This window comes from Crocuta crocuta, unplaced genomic scaffold, assembly GCF_008692635.1.
Source record: "Crocuta crocuta isolate KB4526 unplaced genomic scaffold, BGI_CrCroc_1.0 scaffold131, whole genome shotgun sequence".
NCBI classification, from domain to species: domain Eukaryota; kingdom Metazoa; phylum Chordata; class Mammalia; order Carnivora; family Hyaenidae; genus Crocuta; species Crocuta crocuta.
The window spans coordinates 6,474,084-6,501,288 of record NW_027528977.1 but is presented as its reverse complement, the minus strand read 5'-3'; the positions used below and the strand labels follow the sequence as shown (position 1 = coordinate 6,501,288).

The window sequence follows — 27,205 nt, the reverse complement described above, 5'->3', positions numbered from 1 at the left end:
GTTAATGATTACTGTCTGATGGTTTTCTTCACATCCACTACGTGTGTAAGATCTTGTTTTCTTCACATTCACCACGTGGGTAATATCTTGAGAGTTCAATAAATACGGAGACGAAACCCCTTTTTGGGCTCTTGTCTCCTCCTGGACATTAGCCTCTCTCGTATTCAATCTGCAGCTACTCTCTTGCTGGATAAGAGAGAACTCCAGGCTTATAGATTATGACACTCTTTAAGTAAATAGGTTGAGATATTCATACATCTTGCATATCATCAAATGTTATCTCTTCTCCCTCAGGTTTTACCCCTCATATTCTCATGTTTCTCTTTTTCTTTTTTTAGTTTATTTGAGAGAGAGAGAGAGAGAGAGAGGGAGGGAGAGGGGGAGAGGAAGAGAGAGGGAGGGACGAGGGAGAGAGGGAGGGAGGGAGAGCACAGAGGGAAAGGCAGAGAGGGAGAATCTAAGCAGGCTGTACTGTCAGCACAAAGTCCAACACAGGACTTGATCTGACAAACTGTGAGATTATGACCTGAGCTGAAACCAAGAATCAGATGCTTAAGTGACTGGGTCGCCCAGGTGCCCACATCATGGTTTCATTTATACAGTTAACTAGACAATAACATCATATATTGATCCAAAGCTCTGCTCTATAATTGTGACCCAATGACAGGATTTTTTTTGAAGAAATTCTCAAAATAAATAAGGATTTTAAATAATACAGGTATGGGGCGCCTGGGTGGCTCAATCGGTTAAGCGTCCAACTTCGGCTCAGGTCATGATCTCACTGTTCGTGGGTTCAAGCCCCATGTCGGGCTCTGTGCTGACAGCTAGCTCAGAACCTGGAGCCTGTCTTCGGACTCTGTGTCTCCCTCTCTCTCTCTGACCCTCCCCTGCTCACGCTGTCTCTCTCTCTCAAAAATAAATAAAACATTAAAAAAAAAAACAAAACACAGGCAGTATACCTAGATCATCTGTTAAATTTGGTAAATCAACGCCACTTGCTCCACTGTCCTTTATTCCCAAAACAGAAACTGTTATGTATGTTATGGAATGGTTACTATATATCTACCTAGTACACAATTACTCAGTATAATTTAAAAATAATTTAATCATTGCTATGGTATAAACTTCCAGACAAGTGGTTCAGCATGTTCAAACATTAAATAAGTCTGCCAGGGCTGAGGATATGCATATGGCCGATGATACACCCAATTAATTAAATTAATGACTAAGTGGAACCTTAATTACGCCTAAGGTATAAAAGCAGACAGACAAGCACTAAAATAATTTACATAGAAAGGCTTTCTGATCAACAGAGACATTTCGAACAAGTTTAATTTTGTATCTTATTCTTTAAAATGTCCATTTCACTGATACCTTATGATTTTGTGCCCTTTTTGCAATACAGGACTCAAATAAAAGGCTTGGCTACTTATCTGTCTGAAAAGATAGGATTTATAGAAGATACAGAGCTTAAAATTCAGAATGTCAGATTAGCACTGAACAGAGGGTGTTAGCAAAGAACAACAAGCACCTTGCCAGCAGCAAACTGTAGATGTCATTACAATTCAGACTATGGAGAGAGGAAAAAAATTTAAAGGCAGCAGAGGGACACTGTCATATTAAGATACTGACAAAAAATATTAGAGCCAAAAGAGTTGTAAAAAAAAGTACCCATTGTACACTTTTTTAAAAAAAATTAAAACTTATACAGCAATATTCTCCAACAATACTGAAATTTAATGCATGTTGTTGAATACTGAGGAAGCGTTTCAACAAGAAACTTGAAATGTACTCCAAGATCAAAGGACTTCATAATCTAGGTCAGTATTGCTGACAAAATCACTTTTCAGTAATAAAAGATAAAAGATTCCAACAGAAAAGAAGACACCTGCCTTATCAGAACTGGAAGGCATTAAGTCCATTCTAGGTGAAGAAACATTCAAACAAAGCTCTGTGGCTTTATTCTATGCTCTTGGAAGAACTCCTGGACACTTCAGTGAATAGGAGGGACACTTCTTGCTGGACCACCTATATCTTACAAACAGTAATGTGCATATATACCATTCTTCCCAGTCCAAACCAGTTCTCCTGACCTTCAGATACCCCACCCTCACACCCCCACAAAACAGACCACACATAAGAATGGCCTCAGGAGCTCTAAACTCAGATCTCTGGGCCCTAACCCAAACCTACTAAATCAGAATGTCCGGTGGTAGGTCCTGGGAAGCCAAAGCTTAACAGCTCCCCCAAGTGAATCTCAAATCTCAGTTAGTCCCACATAGCTCTGTGGACATACTGGAAACCATCATTCCAGACACCTTCCCAACCTTGGGGAAGAAAGAGTTCCCTTTGGAATCAAAAGGATAAGTCTCACTCTAACTTGTTTTGGATTAAGAAAATGATTCCGACTCAGAAACATGTGAATGATTAAGTCTTGTCAAAGGAAACAATGTCATGAATGTAAGTACCTTGAGAATTCAAGAACTGGGCCACTTATTGTCCTAAGAGAGAGAAGGAAGAGAAGTTTATGGAAGAGTTGTGGGTCAGGGTAGAACATCACTAACAAACAACACTGCTGGAAGCTGGCTGGGCAGGGTAGGGCCAAGTCTCATGGAAAGCTCCATCAGTCATGCACTTTCCTAACATTTTTACCGCAAAGAGGGGCTCGACAAGATATTTAACTATTAATTATCACTTTTGGATTAATCTCCTGGAAAGGTAATCTTTTAATGTGACCTTTATGATAAACCCAAAGCTTATAAAACATGTTTGCTAGAGGAAAATTTACGTGTTTGTTTAAGCTGTAAGGGAGTTCCTCCAGCCTTGGAGTAACTAATATACTACTATAAACATCATTTGGTTTCTTGTTGGTTGGAAGGCTTCAAGCTGTTCAAATCTAGCTTTCTCCTTGGAGACTGTGTGAAATTAAAAATAGTTTCTGGCACATTATGACCCAAACCACATCAAGTTGAGATCTCCATTGGGTTTTGGCCCTTATTTCAGAAGTCAGAACTTCTTGCTAGGCTCTGTGGTGACCTTCATAAAGTCTGATGATCCCTAATCATCAAAGGTTTCCATTCATCTACATTAGAACTTGCTAATAAATAAGTTATTTAAGATGATAAGTGATGATGTTTTGAGTCACTTTTGCTTATTCAGTATGACCTGATACATGGTATACGTGGTGGGAACTTGATAAATGTTTACGGAACTTAATCTATTGAAAGCAAATGCAACATAATTAAGTAAGAGAAAAATATAGTAGGGGAAAGGATAGGGTAAAAAGACAAAGAGAGAAAAAAATAATGAATGAAAATATACTGAATCATGAGATTTAGAAATAAGTATTCAATGCAGAGGTGAAGCCTGGTTATCTGTGGGCTAAATTTTCCTATACAGATATGTTTTGGTAGGTCTGCATGGCATTAAAAAGTCGTTTGTTTTGGGGGCAACTCTCAAAAAAGGAAAAAAAACCCAGGAGATTTCACATTAAAGTTGTCAAGAACAGTAACAAAAACTCCCAAAAACAGGTAGCTTTTTTTTACTCAAAACACTGGAAATCCAAGTCACACTGGGCCCCCACATTCCCTCAAGTGGGGCTGAGTTGTGGTTCCTCAATGGGATGTGACCTCATAGTCATCAAAGACCTCTGGTCACCTAACTTCAGTGTTTTCCCTTAAACCTGGCCAACCTCCCTCATGCCATCACTTTCCTGAATCCTGTAAGCATTTGAGCTTTTCATGTGATTTCTCCTAACTCCCTTTCCTTACATGTGAAGAACTAGTATCCAGAGGTAAAACGACACAACTGTAATACCTGAATACTTCCAATACTTTGAATTCCTGGTTCAATGCCTCTCTTTACTTAGCAATCATCAGAAGGAAGGAATAGGGAGGAGGCATCAAAGAAACAAATTCTAAAGGGTCAATGCTAGAGAGACAATTCCCATTTTCCATTTCTGTTGACCCTTGAGTGTCATAACCATGGATGACAGTCGACCTCACATGGCCATAGCAATCCACTGGGCATCTGGGCATCTTACAGCAATTATCATTCCAGTCCTTGTTCTCACTGCCTCTCTGCAAAACCCTCAAAAACAGGACTCACTTCCATTCAGAATTCTGGAATACTCTCAGGAGGTTCTGGGAGGCTCATTACTTTCCATCAAAATGCCCTCCTGTACAGAGAGTGTCTGCTTACCATAGTTTCTACCATTGATATTTTAAAGATAAGAGTCTGAGTTGAAAATAAAAACACTTTCTAGAAAGTTTAAGTTATATGAGATGGAACATTTCTTAATCAAATGTCTTTTTAATCAATTTCACTAGAAATTAAAATGTACTTTCTCTTCTCTAGTTAATTTTTTATTTAAAAGAAACTATTGATTTAAGTCCAAGAATCTATAGTTGAGCATAAGAAAAATTTAACACAGGATTATAAAAACATTGGATCAAATTTCAATCAATTACTATCCAAGGAATTTTGAATGGAAATAAACAAATTATTTCACTTCTAAGTGAAAGCTTTATAGATCCGACATGAAAATTCTTATTGCCACAGTTAACAGAAGTTTTGCAAATTAGTGTCTATATAGAATATAGAGAAAAAAACCATAAAAGCCAGAAACATTTTCAGGAGGAGAAAAAGACAGTATCTGCCAGCACTCAGACAATGATTTTCCTATGCAGTTTTAGTCCTAAAATTAAGCTATCTTGTCAGTAATTGATTTAAACCGTTGAGTCTCAAGAACTGATATAAATCTTGACATCTAAAAATGGATATTAAAATCTTTTTCCTAAAAGATTCTACATACTGGAAGAATTCTTTGTTTTAATGAGCTGTTGCCATTTCATTCAACCCACTAGTGTTGTATTTATAGAATACATACCCCAGGCAAGGAGGCCCTGTGAGGCACATGAAAATGAAGTGGACAAGTCCCTGGAATCTAGCAGAGGGGAGAGAACATGGATAGGATGACAAGACAGGAAACGGTGGCTAGGATAGATGCAGTGGCACACTGTGATTCCAGCTTGCTCATTTATGTATTTGTGTATTCGTTCATGCACCAAACAGTGACCCCTTCCTCTGCTAGGGCCAATCCTAGAAGCAGAGGGACAGAGCCCCTACTCTCAGGGAAGTTGTGGTCCAAAAGAGGAGAAAGACAATGATAAAATAACCACACATGTGCATGGAGGACTGATGAACAGTTCTGAGAAAGCACTAAAGAAAGAGATCTGGCCTGGTCCAGTAGAAGCAGTTGACCAAATGAGCTTTGATCTCAACTACTACTAAGAGTTCTTTGGGCAGAGAATGAAGATGCAAGTGCAAAGGTGCTGTGGGCGCAGTCATGGGGAGTACTCAGGACTGAAAGAAATACAGTGGGTTCAGAGCACAAACAGTGTGAGTCAAACTAGACGAAGCTGTGGATCAGGCAGGCCTACATCATGAGAGGCTCTTCATGCTACAGTGAGGATTTTGGCTTTGATAATGACAGCAATGAGAAGACATCAGCGAGGTTAAGCAGGAAGCAGTGAGGTCTGATTTAGTTTTGAAAAAAACAAATCACTTTGCTTGCTTGCTTGCTTGAGAACAAATATGTCAGGAAAAATAGGGCAGAATGATTCAGGAAAGATATGAAGTTAGTTTAGATTAGGGCAGTTGAAATAAACGAGTTTATAAATTTGAAATATTTAAGCATTAAGATGGCCAAGCACTGGTGATTACTGTTGTGAGAAAGGGGAAGGCAAAGGAGAAATCTCACTGAGACATGATTCTTAGGTATGTGGGGCTGGGTGGAAGGTGGTGCTAGGACATCAGGAAAGAGCAGGTTTGGGAGAAGGGAGATCAGAGAGTGATGATGGATACGTTGAGTCTGAAGTGACCTTACAAACATAAAAATAAATAGTAGGATACAACTAGGTGGATGGGTCTGCAGGTAAGAGGTGAAACCAAAACTGAGGATCTATGTTTGTGGGTTTCATCTTCGCAGAGGTGGTCACCAAAGCCACGGGAGTAGAAGAGATTGCAGAGGGACACCATACAAAACGGGAAAAAGAGAAGGTGTGGGGGTTTGAGGGCTCTGACATTCAATGGCTGAATAAATGACCATCAGAGAGACAGAGAAAGAACCACTTGAGAGGTAGGAGGAAAACCAAATGAGCACAGCACCATGGATGCCCTAGCTAGATTGTGTTCTAAGAAGTGACCTGGTCAGTGTCAAATGTTGCCAAAAGGTAAAGATAGAAGATGGTCAGAAACATCCGCTGGATCTAGTGACGCTGGCAAGGCTGTGTGGGGGAGGCTAAAGCTAACCTGAAATGAACTGAGCGTGACACCGAAGTGATGAAATTAACTCATCTCCTGAAGTTTAGCTCAGTTGGGCGTGGGAGAAAGGACAGTAGTACAGGGGAAATGGAGATGAATCTGCATGAGGTTCTTTTGGCTTTTATTATTTATTTATTTACTTATTTATTATTAATATTTATTTTGAGGGAGAGAGTACGGGTGGGGCAGAGAGAGATGGAGGGAGAGAGAAAGAGAATCCTAAACAGGCTCCCCGATGTTAGTGCAGAGCCTGATGTGGGGCTTGAACTTGTGAGCCATGAGATCATGATCTCAGCTGAAACCAGGGGTCAGTTGCTCAACTGACTAAGCCACCCAGGAGCCCCTCAGCTTTCATTTTTAATGGAAGAAAATGAAGAGTGTTTAAAAGACAGCACAAAGAGTTTCCTAGAGGAAGGTTGCTTATGAGGGGAAGGGAGAGGGAAGGAGGACGATGAGGAAAAGGATCCTGAAGAGGATGACTGGGGTACTTTCCAAGGACAGGCAGAGGTACTGGTCTAGGAGGAGAGGACGGAAGAAGGAAAGAGTGGGAGTAGATGGCTGATATCTAGAACAGAGAGCACTGTTAAGTGACCTTTCCCTTTGTAAAGTCAGTAGTGCTTTTCACCACCAGAAAAGAGTAGTAAAGATTTAAACGGGTCAGTGAAGAAAGAGGGAGAGCAGAGTAAGTGAAAAGGGGCCATGCAGAGGGCCAAATGAGGCAGGAAATCAGTACGTATGGAGGACTGAGATGATGACTTCTACGTCACCTTGAAGAAGCACACTATCATATTGGTTCATGTCCAACTGAGCCTTTGCCAGATTGTTTAATGGAATGTGGGCTTTTATTTTGAGAAGACAGACAAGTAAATCCATTTTCAACTGATGAGTGTTAAGACTTCAATAAATACACTAGGTTTTAAATAAATCTTACAAATCAAACTTAATCTCCTAAGTATGAAACCAAGTTCTATCTTTAAATTCTACTCTTCTTTCAAAATAATTTCAGAAAATTTCACCCAAACTGATTCTTTAACATAATTCTATATCTACATAATAAGCAAAAATTAAGAAAAAAAAGATGACTTAAATGCAAATCTCACATGATACGTGAAGTTCTCTTTCTTGTCGGTAGAGACTAAATCTATTACAAAGATATCTCAATACTGGAAACTGGAAATCATAAAGAAGTGGAAAGTCGTCATTTCAAATTTCAGGTGGCAAAGAGCAATCAACATCAGAACATGTGAGTTGTTTTTTTTTTCCTACCATATTCACAACACTTCTTTTTTCCAGTAGTATTCGAAATAAATTAGCTGTAATCTTGTTATCATGGACACCTTGTTCAAGGCCGCGATTATCATCTTGCATGAGTCTTCGATCCATGATAACTTCAATCTGACCTAACAAACAAAAAAACAAAAAAACAAACAAACAGGCCAGGGTTATTAAATACAAACTGAGGATCACATAAGTACAGGCATGGTCTGATTGAAGTCAAGAGAGCGATCTATACAACCCATAGTACTGAGGGCTTTCTCAAAGCAGCATGCAGAAATGCAAAAAACAGGACTGTATTTTTGGTCTTCTTCATTAATGTCTAGTAAGATCTGAGTAGAAATTTAAAAATCAGACAGATCAAAATTCAAGTGAAATTTAAAAAGAATTAATCTGAAGAGTAAATTATATATCCTCTAAAATTTTTAGTGGTAGCATTTAGAATTTAAAAATGTTTATGAGGCTCATAGGAAATATACATCACAACATCACACATAGAATAAAAAGACAAATACAGATGCACAGAATCTAAAAAGGACTGGAAATACAATTTATGTTACTTGATAATGTGGCAATTCTTTGAAGAAACCCCAGAATTTGGAGACACCTACCATGTACCCCCTTCCCTCCCTGGTATTATGTTAGTGGCATCAGCTGTCCTCTCTCTTCTAGTTCAAAAAGGGGTCTTATTTGGTTCCTTCATTTGCTGTACAATAATTCCACAACCCCTCTAGTTTAAGTTGTAAGCTATCTAAGTTATGAGTCAACAAACTAATATAAATCAATCAACCAACCAATCAATCAAACCAAACCAAAACAACCGAAAAAGCTACCCAGAGACATATTCATATATTTATACTAAAAAAAGCCCCTCATCATATATACGAAAATATGTGTATATTCATCCATCCATCCACTCATTTATATTTGTTATAGTATTAAACAACTGTTTGGCATAAAAGAGAAGTATGTAAACTATTTTAAAAACTGTTATTCTGACCTAGTCAAACCAACTCTGTTTAGTTTCTTTCTTCTAAGTTTAGGTATCCAGTACATAAAACTCCCAGTGATGGTCAGAATTTTCATTGTTACTACCTCCATATGTATCTTAGGACATAGCCTTCTAGAACTTGCACCTCAGGCACTGGGGTTAACTGTCCCCATAGCCATCTATGGCTTTGATCACTTCACACCCAAATTAGTACATCAATCTTCTGGCAATTTCTCTCTTCTCCCTGCCTCCAAATGTTAGCCCACATAATACGTGGGACTTGGTAAATCTCCTGGACTCTTCTCAAATTGTTGTTATGTTTGCAGGTATTCAGACACCAGGGTATTTGGGGGGTCTCTAGCGGGAGCAGAGGAGCTTTATTTCTCAGCTCCTCTTTATCAGGGAAGTGGGATAACTATCTAGTCCATGACTGTTCCAATCTAGTATCTAGTTCCCTACTGAAGGTCCCAACTTTGAGAATTTAAGGCAAGGTTTAAAATGGGTGGCTCAAGAGTTACAGTCAGCACAAAGATGTTTCATGTTTTGATTTTTAAAAAATCAAGTCAACATTTACAGATTGGACAGCTTCACATAAAATCCCAGACTTCTGGGTTCTTCAAGCACAAAAAAATTGGGCAACACTGGGCCCCATTCCCCATGGCAACAATAGCCTGGCACTGAGCAGTGGCTGGCCCACTGTGTGCAGGAAATGGTGGGCTCCAGTTTGCCCACACCCTCCCACTGCCCACTGCATCCCCAACGTGAGACCATTATTATTTTTATAATGGCATCAATGTCTTTATGGTGTAATCTCATGGTTCTGTGTAATGAAAGCCACGAAGAAAAATTAGAAGAAGTATGTTTCTATGTGTGCACGGACATAGAGAATGCATGCATCTGCCTGATATAAAAAGTGGGTTTGTGACAAAGGGTACACCAGACACCTGCACTCTTTTATTATCTGCCTGGTTCCTAAGACATTTGTCTTAGCAACTCTTAGTATGGAAGAAAGAGCAACTGACTACCATGTAAAGGATAATTAAAAATATGTAGTATAAGGGATATTGGCCTTCCAATAGAAGGTTTTATAAAAATTAATCTGTGTCTACTATCTATGTTTTCTTTCCATCTTGTTCTCTTTTTTGGAATCCTTAAAGTTACATCTGTCACCTCTTTATCCCCATATCTGTATTATTACAACTCCTTTTCCTTCTTCTCTCGAGTGGTAGTGCCCTAGAAGGATGCGATTCAGGGAAGGACCTAGGTTTGGAGTGTAACCTCCTGCCTTGGGAACTTAGGCAAACTTGGGAATTTCTAACTTTTCTCCCTGCCTCCTTTCTTCCTTAATTTCTGGAGTCTGAGCTTCCACAGCCATTCAATTACGACAATGAGAGAGACTTTTACAAACAATAAGCTATCAGGAGAGATAAATTATCTTTAAGAAACAATTGTTTTGTGGAGTTTTAAGTCCCTCATTTTTCATCGAAGACTAAGGATATACATTATTTTATGTTATTTTCACAAAACTGCAAATTAACTAATAGTCTCATTCCCAAGAGGAGGTGGCTGGCATCTGAAGATGAGAATTAATACATACAACCAACAGAAAAATTATACACTTGGGACTGAAACTTGTAAGAGCAAAAGCGAATCCAAACAATACGCACCACTTTTCAAACTTGAAACCCCTAAAGACTGAGCGGAGAGTAGCGTCAATCGATGCCTGGCATCCTGGATATAGGCCATTGTCGTCATTGGATAGACATTTGCTTGAAGAGGTAATTTGCTCATTGTCATTCTAGGCTGAATCTGTAAGACCAAACAGTTCACTTTAAAAAAAACAAATCAAATGATATTTATATGTGTGATTTAAAAATAGAGGAGTTTTCTTCCAAAGAGAAAAAAAGTACTGTTTCCTTTCTTGTTCAAAGGAAGAACTAAATTAAAAATTAAAACATTCTTCAAAACAATATGAAAAAAAAATTACAAGGATTTTAGGAAACAACTTTTAAGTGAGAAAGGTAGAACTTATCCTGGTTTTAAAAATAGGCATTCCTATTTAAATTCAGAATAAAAATCTTTAACAAAAGTCTTCTAGCTTTCCAATATTTGCATAAAACAAATTATAAAGGTATTAAGTATTCATTTCTCATCTAAATCTAACATACTGCTTTGGTAATGAATGCTAAGCATAATAGCTCTCTCTTCCCTTTCAAGAAATATCTCTTATAATTCTTGAATCAGTTTTAATAAATACTACAGATCCCCTCATCAAATCCTCTAACATATTACGTTAAAATAATCAAATTCATATTTATATTTAAAAACTATTCAGTGCTTACTCCTCATTTCTTTTCAATGTAGATAGTTCTAAATTTCAATTTTTCTTGGTCTAGTATCTGAATGCATGAAATACATTATTTTAGTGTTTTATTGAAAATGCACTACGCCGGCTGGGGTCAGCGAGACTCACTCAAACCACACAGAGACTCAGTTATCAGGTATCTTATTTGTACCACATAAAAATGACATCTCTGCTGTTAAAATCATGAAAGTCTGAGAGACAATTGAGAAAAAATGAGGTACAAAGTTAACCTAATAGTTAACACATACTGAGTGCCTATTAACTCCAGGCACTCTACTGGGTATTTCATAAATAAGATCTCTTTTACAGCAACCCTGGTTGCTGAAGTGAAGTGTGTCCTTCACTTACTGGTTTTAGTGAATAGTGTCCGCCCAAATCCACGTCCACCCAGAACCTGGGAATGCGGTTTTATTTTGAAATGTGATCTCTACAGATATAATCAAGTTATCCTGGATTAGGGTGGGCTCTAATCCAATGACTGGCATTGTCCTCAGAGGGAAATTGTGACACAGAGGGACACAGAGACATAAAGAGAACACCATAGCTACTCTGTGACAGCGGAGGCAGAGAATGGAGAGATGTGTCTACAAACCAACGGTGCCCAGGATGGCCTGACACCACCAGAAGCTAGAATAGACAAGGAAGGAGATTTCCCCAGAACTTCTGAAGGGAGTGTGGCCTTACGGACATCTTGATTTTGGACTTCTGTCATCTAGAACTGTGAGAGAATAAATTCCTGTTGTTGTAAGCCACCCAGTTTGTGGTCATCTGTTATCTCAGACCTAGGAAATTAATACACTGGTGAAGAAACAACTGTAAAATGTTGGGGGGGGAAAGGATAGTTTGGAAGAATTCTCCTTTTTTCCTGTGTAATCCTGATCTTTCCATTCAAATGAACTTGTATACTCATAGAAAGCACATTTAAACTGTCATGACTCTGGGACTGTCACTCTCACTCCCTACCTGTGGGTCTAGATTTCTAGCTTTGCCCAAGTACAGCTCTTTCTGAGGTCTAAAAATGTTTTTTTTTTTTTTTTAGTCTATTTTTTTAATAGGCCCATTTTAAAAGCAGAAATATTTAGGTTATACATTTAGAAATAATATTTTCCCATGTATTCAAATGCTTGATTCTTGAAAAGAATATTCACATTTTTATTCACTTTTAGTAAGTTTTTTTTTCATTCACGTAGACACCCACACATACAAATAATTGCTTCTGTAAGATTTTAAGAAAAGAGTTTCTTTTTTGTATACAAGGAAAATGAATCACCATAAAGTCAGGGATTCATCTGAAAACCAAACAGCTGTGGTAGAATTAACATGTAAATTCAAGTATATAATGCAATTTTTATGCTTTGGAAAAGGTTTAAATTTAACCTTTGCAGGAAATTGTATAAGAGAAAATGATCACAATCCCTTTTACTCAGCCCAGCTGAAAATCAGACAAAGTAAAAGCATTTGTTGTGAAATTATTTCTATTCATAGCCAGAAATTTCTAAAATGCTAATGTCTTGAAAACATGCTAATATTTTTAATAGTATTATTTCAAAGATATGTTGTCACACACATACACTCTGAATACAGAAATTTAGGTAACAATCAGAAGAGCCCAACTAAATTAGAGAGCTGACAATGTGAAAAGATTTTTAGTCAATTTTCTCATTACTATTTCAAACTATTTTGTGAACATTTCGATTAAATACATACCTACCCATATTTTTCAATAGGTATGTTTGTATTTGTGTGTCTATGTACACACATATGTGTGTATATAAAGGTAAACACAAACATTATTGATTAAAAAAAAAAGAGGGGAAGAGTTTTCATGAAATTTAAAAGAGCCCATTAATACAGTATACATTTAAAAGTATCTATGTATTTGGGGTGCCTATATGGCTCAGTTGGTTAAGTGTCTGACTCTTGATTTTGGCTTAGGTCATCATCTCATGGTTCGTGAGGTCAAGCCCCATGTCAGGCTCAGTGCTGACAGTGTGAAGCCTCCTTGGGATTTTCTCTCTCCCTCTTTCTCTCCTCTCTCTCAAAATAAATAAATAAATGTAAAATTTTATTTAAGTGTATATGTAAAAAATAAAATATGCACAGATCATTTCCTTAAGAGGGGAAAAATACATACTCCTTCAAGCCCTGATTATGTTTCCTTTCTATTAGACAAATTCCTATCTATTTTGGCATCAAGGGAATTAACATGCAAATGGTCACCAAATCTTCCTTTGAAAAAATAACATCCTTACAATCAGATGTTCTACAAATCAATCCCTCAAATATTTGTTCTAACTTTGGAAATCTGATTGAATAAGGAACCTAGAAGTACCTGTTAAAATTCAGTTTTATTTTCAAAATAATTTGTAAACTTAAGCATATTCTTCAAAGGACCCCAAATCAACTGGCCTATTACCATACATAAAAGTTATACACTAACATAGCCATTACTTAGAGATTTTAAAGGAAAATTACCTGGTATCCATTCAGGTCAGTATAAAATCTGTTTTGGCTGTTGATGCTAGAAGAAATTCTCATTGCAATCTCACGGTTATGTTCTTTTCGGATGTCCACAATATTGGAAACTTCCACAGACTGTCCATCTATTCCTAAATTTAAAAGAATATATATATTAACGGAAATTTATTGTTCCACTTTTCTTTTTTAAAAGTTATACTTTGAGAGAAAGAGAGAGAGACAGTGAGCCAGCAGGGGAGAGGCAGAGAGAGAGGGAAAGAGACAGAATCCCAAGCAGGCTCTATGCTATGACCTCTGCAGAGCCCAATGCAGAGATCAAACTCACAAACCGTGTTTTTACGACCTGAGTTGAAGTCAAGAGGTAGATGCTTAACCAACTGAATCACCAAGGCACCTTAATTGCTCTGCTTTTCTTTAATATACTGTAGAACTCCTTCCAAAGTTACACTTTTTCCTGTTTTCTATTCTTATCTTTACCATGTTTCATGCTAAATGTGTCACCATTCACCTTTTTTTCCCCCTTCTCTCTCTTCCTTTTTTTTAAATTGTCAGATGGTAGAAAACAATCACTCCAGGGCACATGTTAACAGAAGGATGAAGAGGCTGGGATGAGATAAATGCAGATGAAATATAACATGCAAATGATTCTCCAATGAGTTCTGCAGGGGAAGGAGGACATTAAATGAGAAAAGGTCAGCTCTGCTACAGGCCAGTCCACCTGTCATCTGCACCGCCATTCCCCAACAGAGCCATGCAAGCCTACTTCTTCACCATTCACATTACACACTGGAAATTAGAAGTGGTGAAATTTACACTCTGATGGTTCACGAGACAGTCCATTATTGCCTATGATCTATAATCTAGGAAAAGAGACAAGAGAGCCAATGAGATGATTTATGGCTGAAAGTGACATTACCATATTAGTTTTTGTGGAGTATAATCTGGAGAGCTCCCCAGAAGTTAAATCAATTTTAATTGAGTTTGGTATCTCTTAGGACCCCTTGTTATGGAGTGATTCATTTTGTCCTTTGCTATATAAAGCAGAGGACAGCTTGAAAAAGTCCCAGATGTATCAAGCATTTATTTTCTTGGATAAGCCTAAAATGTTCACTAATTTCTATCTGTTGCACTGCCCTAAGTGTATCTACTCATCCTTAGTGAAGCATGGGGTCTATTTCAGAGATGGAGAAGTGAGTTATGAAGAGATCCAATACTCTCATACAGTCGGAATATGTAGAGGAGATACAGGATTTTCTAAGAAAAAGAACAATCAGGAAAGCAAGCAATCGATAGAAGACGATTGGCCCTATCATATTTCACACAGTGGAAGGTTTTTAAGGTTCCAAGAGCCTTGGACACTTACCTGTGGTTTCAATTGTTCCCCACCACTCTCTACTCCTCACACACAATCTGCCATGGTGCGCTGATAACCTCAACACTCTTTAAACAAAAAGGGCTATGTAAAGAGAAATGGGGCGCAGAAAAAGGGAGTAAGGAGGACTTTTGCTGGGAGCCAAGAAGAATCCCCTGGGCTCAGAGAAAGTACAAGCAAACAGTTAAAGAAAGGAAGACTGAATCTGTGAGATTTGTGGAAAAGAATGTAAATGCAGCTAGCCCAGGCACTGAAGGTTTATAGGAGAAGTATACTGGAAACTGAAAAACATAAATAATAATCTGCTGACAATACTTAATGGGCTAAAGTACCCCCTGCCCCACTCCACCCCAGTCCCATCCCCCATCAACAGAATTCTCACAGAAGTTCTTTTCTGGTAGATGTTACTCTTGCAACTCAACAGCCCCAGTAACAGATGCTTTCAGCTCTTTACTATGTTCATAAGGCTGTGAAGAGCAGTAAATGTGAAAGAGCGGGGGTGGGAGGTACCCTTTCCCCCTCCTGCAACAGTCTGAACCACTAACCTCTTTCCTTTTAGACCCACATAGATCTTTCCTTCCAAGAATTACCAGAATAATCTGCTAATGTAGCTAGTTGATCCAAATAGCTTCGTGTACTAGTACTGGGAAGTTAAAAGAAAAAAATCACATACATTGATGACAGAATAGCAGGATCATCTCTGAACTAGGAAATGCATTACTTTATTCTTAATCCCAAGTGGGCCTCAATCCCATGAGTCCTGAGGTCATGATCTGAGCTGAAATCAAGATGCCTAACTCACTGAGCCACCCAGATGCGCCGGAAATGTATTATTTTAGAAGCAAGCTTTCCTTTCAGTAGGTTTACATTAAAGGACATTTTTCAAAACCAGTGAAATGTACATGGAATTTTAACAGATAAACTTCTACAAATGAACCAAAGATGCCCACAATATAAAATGAAGGGATGTAGTCCCTCATGCAGCATGAGGGAGAACACCAAATGACAAGTTAACTCTAATCTACTGGAAGCACTCATAGGGTTTTTAGCACTGCGTTATTCTTTCTCCTCTGCAGACTGGATATTCTCTCAGGGGTCAAAAGACTACATGAAATGAAAGAAAATCTTAACAAAGAAGAGTATCATTAATTTCAAGTCATGTATCTCTGGAAAACATACACAAAAACATGCTTCAAGAAAAAATTAATAATTTCATATTACCTCTAGCAATAATAAATTATTTCTATTGAGAAAAGCATCCTTCTTAAGCTCAGTATTATGCTCAGATCCTGTTGTGGCAACAAATGCTTAAAGAGCCTTTAAAAGGAGCCTCCATGTCCATTCACAATTCAGCAAGACATGAATTTAAATTCTGCACCAGGACAGACTTTTAAAATAAGATCAAACTTAATATACTTATTATGAACAAACCAAATAAATCATGTAATGGTAATAAAAGGGGGCATCCCTGAATTATCAAAGAGAATGTATTACTTTTTAAAGAATCTGTGAGAGAGATAGAGGGCTGCTAACTTTTCCTATCCTGTGTCAAGAACTCCCTAAGATGTGCCATTCCCAAAGAAGCTCATGGGATTGAGGGCAGAACTCCCTGGAAAGCACAGGTATAAACCCAGCGGTTTCGGCAGTCTGCAGAATCTTTGCAGTATGTAGTAGCAAAAGGTACTTTTACCAAAGTGGTTCCACCTGAGCATGGATGGGTGGGAATTTCTAAGCCCCTCTAGGTTGTCTTCAATCCTGGGAAAGAAAACAGCCCCTACTTAACAGGGGTAGTCCAAAGGGGGAGAGGTGGGGGATACCATTCCCAGGTCTGACAGAAAGAACTAAGTACCTTCTTGCTGCTAATACCTCACACTCTGCTCCCTAGAAAAAGAGAATGAAGACTGTTTATCTTTCTTAACACAGGTAACACCAGGTATGAAGAGAGCAAGTTGAGGCACCTGGTTGGCTCAGTCCTTTAAGCATCCTACTTAGGCTCAGGTCATGATCTCATGGTTTGTGAGTTCAAGCCTAGCATAGGACTCTGCTGTCAGTGCAGAGCCCACTTCCAACCCTCTGTCTCCCTCTCTCTTTGCCTCTCCCCCCACTTGTGTGCACCCACATGTCTCACTCTGTCTCTCAAAAATAATTGACAAACAAAAGGAATAGAGCAAGTCCACAGGTGGAAAGCTATAAGAGAGCAGCCAAAAGAGACTTCCAGGACCCTGNTGTTTTACACACCATCTTTGCATTCCAGGTATTAAAACATTTTGGGCATGTAGCAGATGCAGAATCACCATTAAAGAGAATTTGCTTAGATGTGAGAGGCTGTCCCTCATCACGATGAAGTCAGCGGACATGGGAGGAAAGCAAACTAGGGCATGGACAGAGTTTAGACAGAAAGATAAGGAATAAGTACTTTATTTCTGAGCAAACACGCGCATGTTAGAATGTAAGCTCCTCAAGCACAGAGCCTATGTCTTCCGTACCTTTATGCTCCCAGCACATAATAGGTACACAGTAAGTGGTGCTGAGTGAAGGGTAGCAACTATGTGGAAGAATCAGCCAATAATTACTGAATGCTTACTACGTATCATATGCTTTACATATGATAACTCATTCAAACCTGACCCTGAGCGTACTTGGAGGTTCCTTGCCCCAGATCACTGGCTGACGGAAGCTGCACTAAGCCTGTTAGCCATCATGGCTCACTGGCAAACTCACCACTGACAAAACTGAGGTTACTTTGGGACCATGGATTGGAGCAGATTGGTTGTGACTCTCAGTAGTCAGGAGACTTTCAGATTACTTTTTAAGAAGGGGAGAGGGTACTGATTTGAGACGTGATATGCTGTAAGTGCTACTTGAGTAAAATAAGTTATTAACAAAATAGTAACAAAATAGCAACAAAACAATAAAAATTGAGGGACAGGCTTGCCAGAATATAAAATTTCTTTAAGACAACCCAAAATCTTTTTTTAAATGCCATAGTCACTTTAGAAGCCAAAAAGTAATACATATTAATTAAAGACACTATGATCTTACTTATCCACCTAAGATGGACACTAATGACAAGCGCAAGCATGTTCCGTGCACTGCTGCCAAAGGTAAAATCACCGGAAAACATGCTAGATGTTCATCAACAGGCAAATGATTAATAAAACCAGAACACTCATGTTATGGAATGCTCTGTAGAAAATGAAAGAATGAGGTGGCTCTCTGCCCTGGTGCAGAAAGATCTGATGCAAAAAGTGAATCCCACATTTGTACACTGTGATGAACTTCATGCTAAAAACAAACACAATACGGGGCGCCTGGGTGGCTCAGTCAGTTAAGCGTCCGACTTCAGCTCAGGTCATGATCTCACAACTCATGGGTTTGAGCCCTACGTCGGGCTCTGTGCTGACAGCTCAGAGCCTGGAGCCTGCTTCAGATTCTGTTGTCTCCCTCTCTCTCTGACCCTCCCCTGCTCACGCTGTCTCTTTTTCTCTCAAAAATAAATAAAACATTAAAAAAAATTTAAAAACAAACACAATAGTATACCTTTCTACAGGTGTGTGTATGTGTGTGTATGCCTATATGCATGCATAAGAGAGAGAGAGAGAGAGCGCGCGAACATGCACAGGTATCTGGATTATCTCTCTTGAGTAGAGGATAGGAGCCACACAAGATTCCAGCAACATTTGCCCTTAAATACTACAATGTGTGAGATTTTTGTTAAAAGAGTATACCTACATATTACTTATATACATAAAATTTTAAGTATTTTTATTTTTTAATTTTTACTTATTTTTGAGAGAGACAAATATAAAATAAAAATAATGAAAAATAATGAGAGAGCATGAGCAGGGGAGGGGCAGAGAGAGAGGGAGACACAGAATATGAGGCAGGTTCCAGGCTCTAAGTCAGCACAGAGCATGACTCAGGGCTTAAACTCATGAACTGTGAGATCATGACCTGAGCTGAAGTCAGACGCTTAACCAACTGAGCCACCCAGGTGCTCTTTAAGCATTTTTAAAAGATGATTATTTTCTGAGAAGGCAGGGAAAAGACGAAATTGAGTAGGCAAGGGGTCAAAGTAGGGAGGCATCACCTTTTGATTTTGTTGCTTAGCACCAGTCCTAACAAAACTGAGAAGGGTACTCCTTCCCGTGTGGTTAGAAACACTGAAAGGCACCTGTGACATGTCCTTTGTGGGTGAAAGAAGAGGTAGAAGGAAATGTCCACAGAGGGTGTAACTGAGAAATGCAGATGAAGAGCCTGGGTCCATGGCTCTGGGCAGCAGTTGATGGCCTCTGGAGAATCTAGGCATAATCTTCTCACACGGTTTCCTCCCCTCACCATCAGGTCAGTACAAAACCTATCTGGACAGGTGAAATTAATCCAGAGCTGCAGAACCTCAGAGTTGGTCCAATCCTCTCCACCAACCCAATCACCTTATTCTAGCAATTCTGAAATGGAAAGTGTACTTTTCCAAGGAGTATACCTAATAAATTGGACACCGCTCACCATACTTCAATGGTTATAGGAGTAGAAGGGAGCAGTCCGGGAGAATGAGCAGAAGAGAATCTGTTTCACACTTGACAAGAATTCGATATCTTATTAGTGATGCTCAATGTGTGATTAGGACAAGTCCTTTTAGCAAGATGGAATAATAGTGACTGACCCACACCCATCTAAGAAAATGAAAAGTAAAGACGAGAACGCAGGAGAGGTATTCAACTGAATTTGACATAGACATGAAATCATATAAAGTAAATCCTCAAGAAAAAACAAAAAAGCAAGGTCTTTAGTTTGTTTCCTTAAAATGCAGGTTCTTGGGCATAAATGAAACCTTGTGATCTAATTGCTGCCCTCATTCCTCTTTCTTGAATCTGTGACTGAGCTGTCACTTCATAGCCAAAGTAGGACAATGGTAACAATAATGACACTAACAACAACAAAAACACTGTCATGAAAAACCAGGGCTTATAATTCTAAGTATTTCCCCCCCAACTTGGGGGTTATTTCGTATTTTTTTCTCCATTTAAATCACCAAAAATATCAAAATACCTTTCCCATTATGTATTTACTTTTGTGACATTGTTTTTGAGAACTTATCCAACCTAGCCAGGAGTTGACACTTATGGTTACTAACTAACACACACTACTTAGTTCAACACATAAACTTTAATGACAATTCTCACAACAATGATAAATTTAGTAGGTCAATATGCAGATGCTGTTTTCTAAAAAACAAATATTATCATTTTTTAAAACCATATTCACAGTTGAAAGTACCAAGAGTAAAAATGGTAATAACTCCCACAAATGAATGACCTTTTCCTCCATGTTGACTTATTCAACTTAACAGCCATTGTGAGATCTAATTTATCCTCTGAGGTACTTGCTGATTTCCAGGTCTGTAAATGTTCACATTGATTATTTCTCCACACGTGAAAATTTTAACATCTGCTTTCATGAATATAAATTTGAGTAAATTCCATTCTAAGTCTTGAATTTAAGAAAACGATGATGCACTGCTTTGTTTTATTTCTAAAGCACTAGATAAATAACGACTACTACTTACTGATCAACTTATTATGAGATAGGCACTAGTCTACATATTTTATGCCTTTTATTTTGGCTATTATCACAAGGACACAAAAGGAAATGTATAACAGGAAAGGTATATAGCATTTTGATTCCATTGACCACGAATTTTGGTTCAAAATTACACCAATTAACTACAATATACCTGAAGACCTAATAACAGAAAAAAAAAAACCTGGAAGCTTTTATTTCCTAATAAACATTGATTTTTAAGAAACAATTTTTTTTTTTGGAAGCTCTGTCTTGAAGGGAACACAACATCTACATCAGTAACATTTTTTAAAACTCAAAACAGGCAAGCTCTTAACTAAAGGCCTTCCATGAGAGGTGAATAAAGCAACTCACAACACTGAGGCTTTCTTAGTCCATTCCCTATGATCCATGGTTGGGCTGGTCTAGGACAAGTGAGGGAAGAATGCTGGAATAATCACAATGATCCGTTTGAATACCCTCCACAATGACAGTCACTCTGAATTTGTCTACTTTCTGTTGTTTCCCCAATATGCTCCTTTCCAAGACTGTTAGGCAGGAAGCCTGGATTCTGTGCACTCTTCAAGCTGATCTTCTCATTGAGGCAAGAGGTTCTTCCTTGTTTTTGTTTTTTGTTTTTAAAACCACATTTTCACCATCCCTTCTCTCAACTTATCAAAAAAGAAGCAGTAGCATACCTCACACTCACCCTAACTCCAGTGGGCACTGGACAGACAGAATTTGAAATTCTGGTGTCCCGATGAACTGCGGTAACTAATATTTTTCCAAAACATGTGGCTTTCAACTATTTGCTTTCAACAAAATTGAAGGTATACCTAGTCAAGTTGCCAGGCAGCAGATCATTAAAAATAATTAATTGAAACTCGTGTTTGACAATAAACCACTCTGTGATTTATGGAATATAACCCATAAAGAGTTCAAAGGACTGAATGACATTCCTATAATAAGTCTCCTTCTATTGCCACCTACTTATTTATGGTAACATCATTCCTTTGCCCTACACTTATAAAAACAAAAATTAATAAGAAAATCAATGCTGAAACCTATCTCATTCCAGCAAGAAGTAACATTCAGCAATGGACACATTAATATATGGGGATATAAAAGGTATAATTCATCTCACTGAAAGGCTTCCATTAAAGTTCATTAAATAAATGACCAAAATGGCAATAGAGACTGTTCTTGATCAACTGTATACTATTAATAATTTTTACAACTTAATGTAAAACATATATGATACTTTTAGAATAAAAGACATTTTAAATTTAAATATATACATGCATATATACATACATATTTCTTTCATAAGAGTTATGAAAGGTTGACCAATAACAAGACTCTCAAGCATAAAAATATTATTTGAACTTAAAATTCTGTGAGAAAGTAGAATGGAAATATGAGTTCAAGGAGAAAATAAGGGTGTGAAATTTGACTTTAAAAGATGATCTTGGGGGGGGCGCCTGGGTGGCTTAGTCGGTTAAGCGTCCGACTTTCGCTTAGGTCACGATCTCGCGGTTCGTGGGTTCGAGCCCCGCGTCAGGCTCTGTGCTGACTGCCAGCTCACAGCCTGGAGCCTATTTCAGAGTCTGTGTCTCCCTCTCTCTCTCTGACCCTCCCATGCTCACGCTCTCTCTCCCTCTCTCTCCTAGAAATAAATAAAAATATTAAAAAAAAAAAAAAAGATGATCTTGGGGCGCCTCGGTGGCTCAGCTGGTTAAGGTCTGACTCTTGACTTCAGCTCAGGTCATGATCTCACCATCACGAGATCAAGCCTCAGGTAGGGCTCTGTGCTGAGTGTAGAGTCTGCTTAAGATTCATTCTCTCCCCCCCCCACCCCCCACCCCAGCTCATGTTCTCTCTCCATCAAATAAAAAAATTTAAAAAAAGATCTTATTCAGGCCTTTTTAAAAATGCATGATTTGCTATCAAATTGCTCACTGGATATGTTTTTTCTTAAATGTCAATATTTATATTCCAGAAAAAACATCCTTTGTAATTTTTTAAATGTATAAAGAAAAACTAGAAGTCAGCTTAAATATTATTTGTAGCACACAGATTTTCAATTTTTTAAAAAATATTTTTTTGAGACAGAGACAGAGCATGAGCGAGGGAGGAGCAGAGAGAGCGAGGGAGGAGCAGAGAGAGAGAGGGAGACAGAATCTGAAGCAGTCTCTGGGCTCTGAACTGTCAACACAGCGCTGGATGCAGGGCTCAAACCCATGAAGTGTGAGATCATGACCTAAGCTTAACCGACTGAGCCACTTAGGTGCCCCAAGTTTTTCAAAATCTTACAGGAACAAGGATATCTGACTGAAACAACCCCACCTCACACTTTGTAATGTTCTTTTACTCCTTTCTACCTATTTAAGTGACATTTCTCTAAGACCTAGCATCTCAACAACTCACTTCCTTCATCAAATCGTGTCCAACACCCCAAGCCTCAAGGCTACTCTCTTTTGTAACACTTATGCCTAACTCATCTGGCCTGCACATCTTCTTAGGAGATAGAACACACTGTAGGTGCCAGGTTTATGTATATTAACTCAATTAATCCTCTGACACACCTGCGAGGTAGACTCTATGCTGCCACGATTTTCAGGATGCCCAAACCAAGGACGTTAATAAACTGCACAAGGTCAAACAGCTGGTAAGCAGTAGAACTGGGATGGGAGCTGGAAATGACATGCAGATGTGTTGACTCCGGAGTCTGAGCTCTTAACCATCACAACTCTCCTACGTTTCCCATCACCATACCCTTGATCTGAGTTTAGTGCAACACGTATTTGTGGGGGATGAGGCTTCCCTGCTAAGAAGCTATGCCTTCAACACAGCAGCTGCTGTCAAACAGCCCCCAAGATAACCTCTGAGTTCTGAATTTGTGTAACCAGAGTGTGCTTATAGTCCCTTAAAATAACCTTCTCTTTCATGCCTGTAGGGAATAATCAGATTCGACACATAGCTACTTATTTCAATTTTTAAAAGTTCCAATTAACAGAAAAAAAAAATCTTTAGCAGTCAATTGCACATTATGGTATTCCAGAAATGTTTTAATTACCTAAGTCTGCCTAGCCATAACTTACTTAATGCTTTTTACTCTTAAATCAAACTAAATATGGAACATAGTCCTGGGGAAAAAAATATGAGAGATTGATTGCAAACCATTTTAATATCCTCATGAATCTTTTTATGGAAATAAAAACAACTTAAGTGAAGCTCTGAGACCTTGTTTACAAGTAGGAAGACTCCAGGGATGGGAGGTCCAGATTCAAACATCCTTAGAAGATGAATTTAGGAGCAGGGAGTTACGAACAAGAGAGACTTTATGTGATACCAAGTTTTGTGAAGACTCCTTAATAGTTATACCTAGTTGACCATCTCGTCTTTCTATAAGCTTAAGAAACTGAGTCCATGAGAGATTAAAGGACAATCTCAAGGTCACCCTAGTAGGATTAAAGGTACAACTAAAGATTCAGATCTCTAATTCCCAATGTGATCCTCTAATGTGTTTAACTAGATGAAGTTCACTTTGACTCTCTAAAAGTCAAGGGTCATGTTATGACTCCACTGAGGCTATAAATTCAAAACAGAGAAAAACTAAGCAACCTCTTTTTCACTGTTAAATGTGCCCAGGCAAGGAAATTATTCAGTCATTTCAACCAAAGGAAAGGCTTTTCTTCCATACTTTTTGATGGCAGTTCATTACATTTTACCTCCAGGCTACTTGCTTTCTTTTAGCAAGATCCATTACATATAGTGCTTTTATAATATGTTGGTGGAAAATAGACCAAAATATTACATTTATGATATTTCTCCTAAGGGCTGAAACATGGTTTNAGAAATATATATTGTAACAGATCTGGAACTGAACATTGTGCTAGTGAAAATGTACATGACACATTGGTAACCCATAGCAACCTAATTCTTTAAAGTAGCTGTTGATGTCAGAAAACTAGGGCACCAAAGTCTAATAATTACAGCTCTGAAGACAAATGAAGCCACAGCTAGCAAATGTCACTTACTGATCATTATGTCACCTCAAGGTATGTACTTATTGTGATGGTACAATATCAAATATAACCAGAGGGGATACAGGGGCTTCTGCTTGTATCACATTTTATCTTCCAATTCAAGATTAACAAAAAAAGCTAAAGTAGACTATTTAGTAACACTTAAAGCTTCAACTGAATGAAAGATGATTACAGTACAAGAAAAAATTAATCCTCACTTCTCCCACATTTTCCTCCAGAAAAATGTTACTTTCTACAAACTAAATAATCTTTGAGAAAAAAAAAGGTTCCAAAAGGGCATTTCATTAAATTATGGGTGCTACCAAATGGATTTCTTATTTAACCTGATACAAGGCAAAGCATTATGTTTCATTAGAAATCTCTCAAATCTCTCTGATCTTGTAGAGCTTTTACAGCTAGCGAGCACAAGATTTCCTCTAATTTAATATTTCTTGAACCCCTTTGAATGTAATGTCTGAAAAATAATGAAAAGAAACACACCGTGTTTTTTAATAGTTTAAATGATGTTAAGAAAGGCCTTTAAGCTGTACTGTACCTCCTACCATTTTCAGAATCTGGAGAGAATGCAAATAGAGTAACTAAAACTTAAATATAAAACCAGGAAAAAAAAAAAGTTGGTTGAACTCATGCCTCCCAGCTCAGTTTGTTGTGAAATCAGTAATGACGACATGGTTTTTAACATTTGGAAAAGTGCTATTTGATTTGTTCCTCATTTTGTTTTCTCTTAAAGCTTAATGTGGGCCAAAAGTTACTTTGAAGAAAAAAGGGTCAAAGAGCAACTAAAACAGAGATTGAGGAATTTAAGGATATTTTATCAGGTTTGTATTACTTTAGCTTTTTAAAAGAATATTTCAAATAAACCAAATTTGAAAGATTTAATATATATAGACACTCAATAAATGTAGATAATTCATAATATCAGCTGTTTCTTTACTCTTATTGCTGAAAAGTAATAAAATCTTCTGTATAATTAATAGTTTAGTAACCTAACACAATTATAGGATATAATCATATAATATTAATAGTTTCTCTACCTCAAACCCCATTTTTTTTCCTGCCTCATAAATTTGGTACTAACAACAAACAGGCTCTATTCACTAGTACTCATCCGAATAAACTACATATGGTCAGTATAAAGGGGGACAAAATTAGCATATATCCAAAGATAGTCTAATAAGTTAAACCTGAAAGTAGGTATTTTTGTTATTTTAAGAAATATTAAACAAAAGCTGATATACAAAAGCATGAAGTTGGCTGACATTTTCTTTGCACCTCAGATGAAAAGCTACATCCTGTCCACGTATTTTGATCAATCACCCAGAAGCTGTGAGACCAAAGTTCAAAACACTGAAGAACTTTCAAGTATTTCTTAGTATTGCTGCTTTGGTGTGGCATTACCAGACCCCTTTCAGGCACTTTGAACTCCCTAAAATCCAAACACCCTGAAGACTTCACATCTCTTCCTTAGGTTTTGATTAGTGATTTAATTAAAACCCAATGAGCCACGATCTCAACAACCTGACCCTTCACACAAGGGTGAGTGAAAACAAAGGACAGATGGAAGTGGGTCATGAAGGCCACAGAACAAAGGCTGTCTCTCCACACCTGGGTTTATTTTTTTTTTTCCCCCCAAGAGGGAGATTTGTTGAGAGAGGCTCAGATACGAACATTAGAAGGATGTATATTTTGGATGAAAGCTTTTTAGGTGAGCTTGTATCTCCATCTCCAACCACGGTACTTTGATGTTGGAAAAAAGAAATAAATAAATAAATGCTCTGGACTTGAGAGAGCAAAAAGAAAGATTGCTATGTCACTTCGAATAGTTACATACGCTGGTTTCAGGTTCAATCCAGGCAAGAACAGTAAAACTCATCTGGAAAAGCACTCTAAGTTAACTTCACATTATACCTAACTTATTTATCTGTCATTTCCCACAAACTTCTGAAGCTTTCTGCTCTCAAGCTACAAAAATCTAATACAAATGCTTCAGCCTGTTTATTCCACCCACTGTCACATCCAGAGACAATCTGAGGTCTGTATCCTTTTTTTTTTAAATTTTTTTAATGTTAATATTCTATGTGCCCAGCTGAGAACAACTTTCTGTTTCTTAACTGAGGCAATCTGAGGTTTGTATTCTTATTTTCTTATTTTTTTTAATGCTAATATTCTACGTGCCCAGCTGAGAACAACTTTCTGTTTCTCAACTGACCAGAGAGCCAGCGCTGTCACTTGGAGGGCTGAGTCAGTTAAATCTTGGTGGTTCCTGGTTCTGCCAAGGGCCTATGAGTCAGCCAGCACTGGGCATTTTGGACTGCTCGGGAAGGGAAAAGCGATGAGGAGAAAAGGATTCAGGGTCTAATAAATACGTGTTTGTTGGAATGAGTAAACAGGCAAGTCAGGGCCTACTCATTTCCAAATCGACCAGTGGGATACGATGGCAAACTAAGCTTAGAGTCTCAGCAGCTGAGAAGGGCCCTTTAATTTATAGAAACCATCCTCTGTGATGAGATCCAGATCCCCTGGACAACCTGCAAAAACTGTGAAGCTGCAGTGATGGAGACAGACTCAATTAAAAAGCAAAAGCAATTAGGCAAATATACTTGATTGAGAAGTTGGAATTCTCTGGTGAGCTGCTTCAGCATTAACTCTGAGACACAACTATCCCGAAGCATTAACTGATGAAAAACAATGGTGAACCATGCTTGGTAACACAAGTCTGTGCCACAGTGGGTGCCATACTGTACTCAAGGAAGACACTTTCCATTAAAAGCAATAGATGTAAGCAAATCTAC

General features: G+C 38.1%; 1 protein-coding gene across 1 annotated transcript in view; it reads right to left on the bottom strand.

Moving 5' to 3' along the window:
- MAN2A1 (mannosidase alpha class 2A member 1) overlaps window positions 1-27,205 on the bottom strand; it is a 166,056-nt gene that overhangs the window by 17,863 nt on the left and 120,988 nt on the right. Inside the window, exons 17-19 of the mRNA XM_077757165.1 lie at window positions 13,431-13,564; window positions 10,258-10,399; window positions 7,591-7,724 (exon numbers count right to left, since the gene is read on the bottom strand). Of these exons, the coding sequence (XP_077613291.1) occupies window positions 7,591-7,724; window positions 10,258-10,399; window positions 13,431-13,564 (410 nt within the window). The remainder of the gene's footprint in view (window positions 1-7,590; window positions 7,725-10,257; window positions 10,400-13,430; window positions 13,565-27,205) is intronic.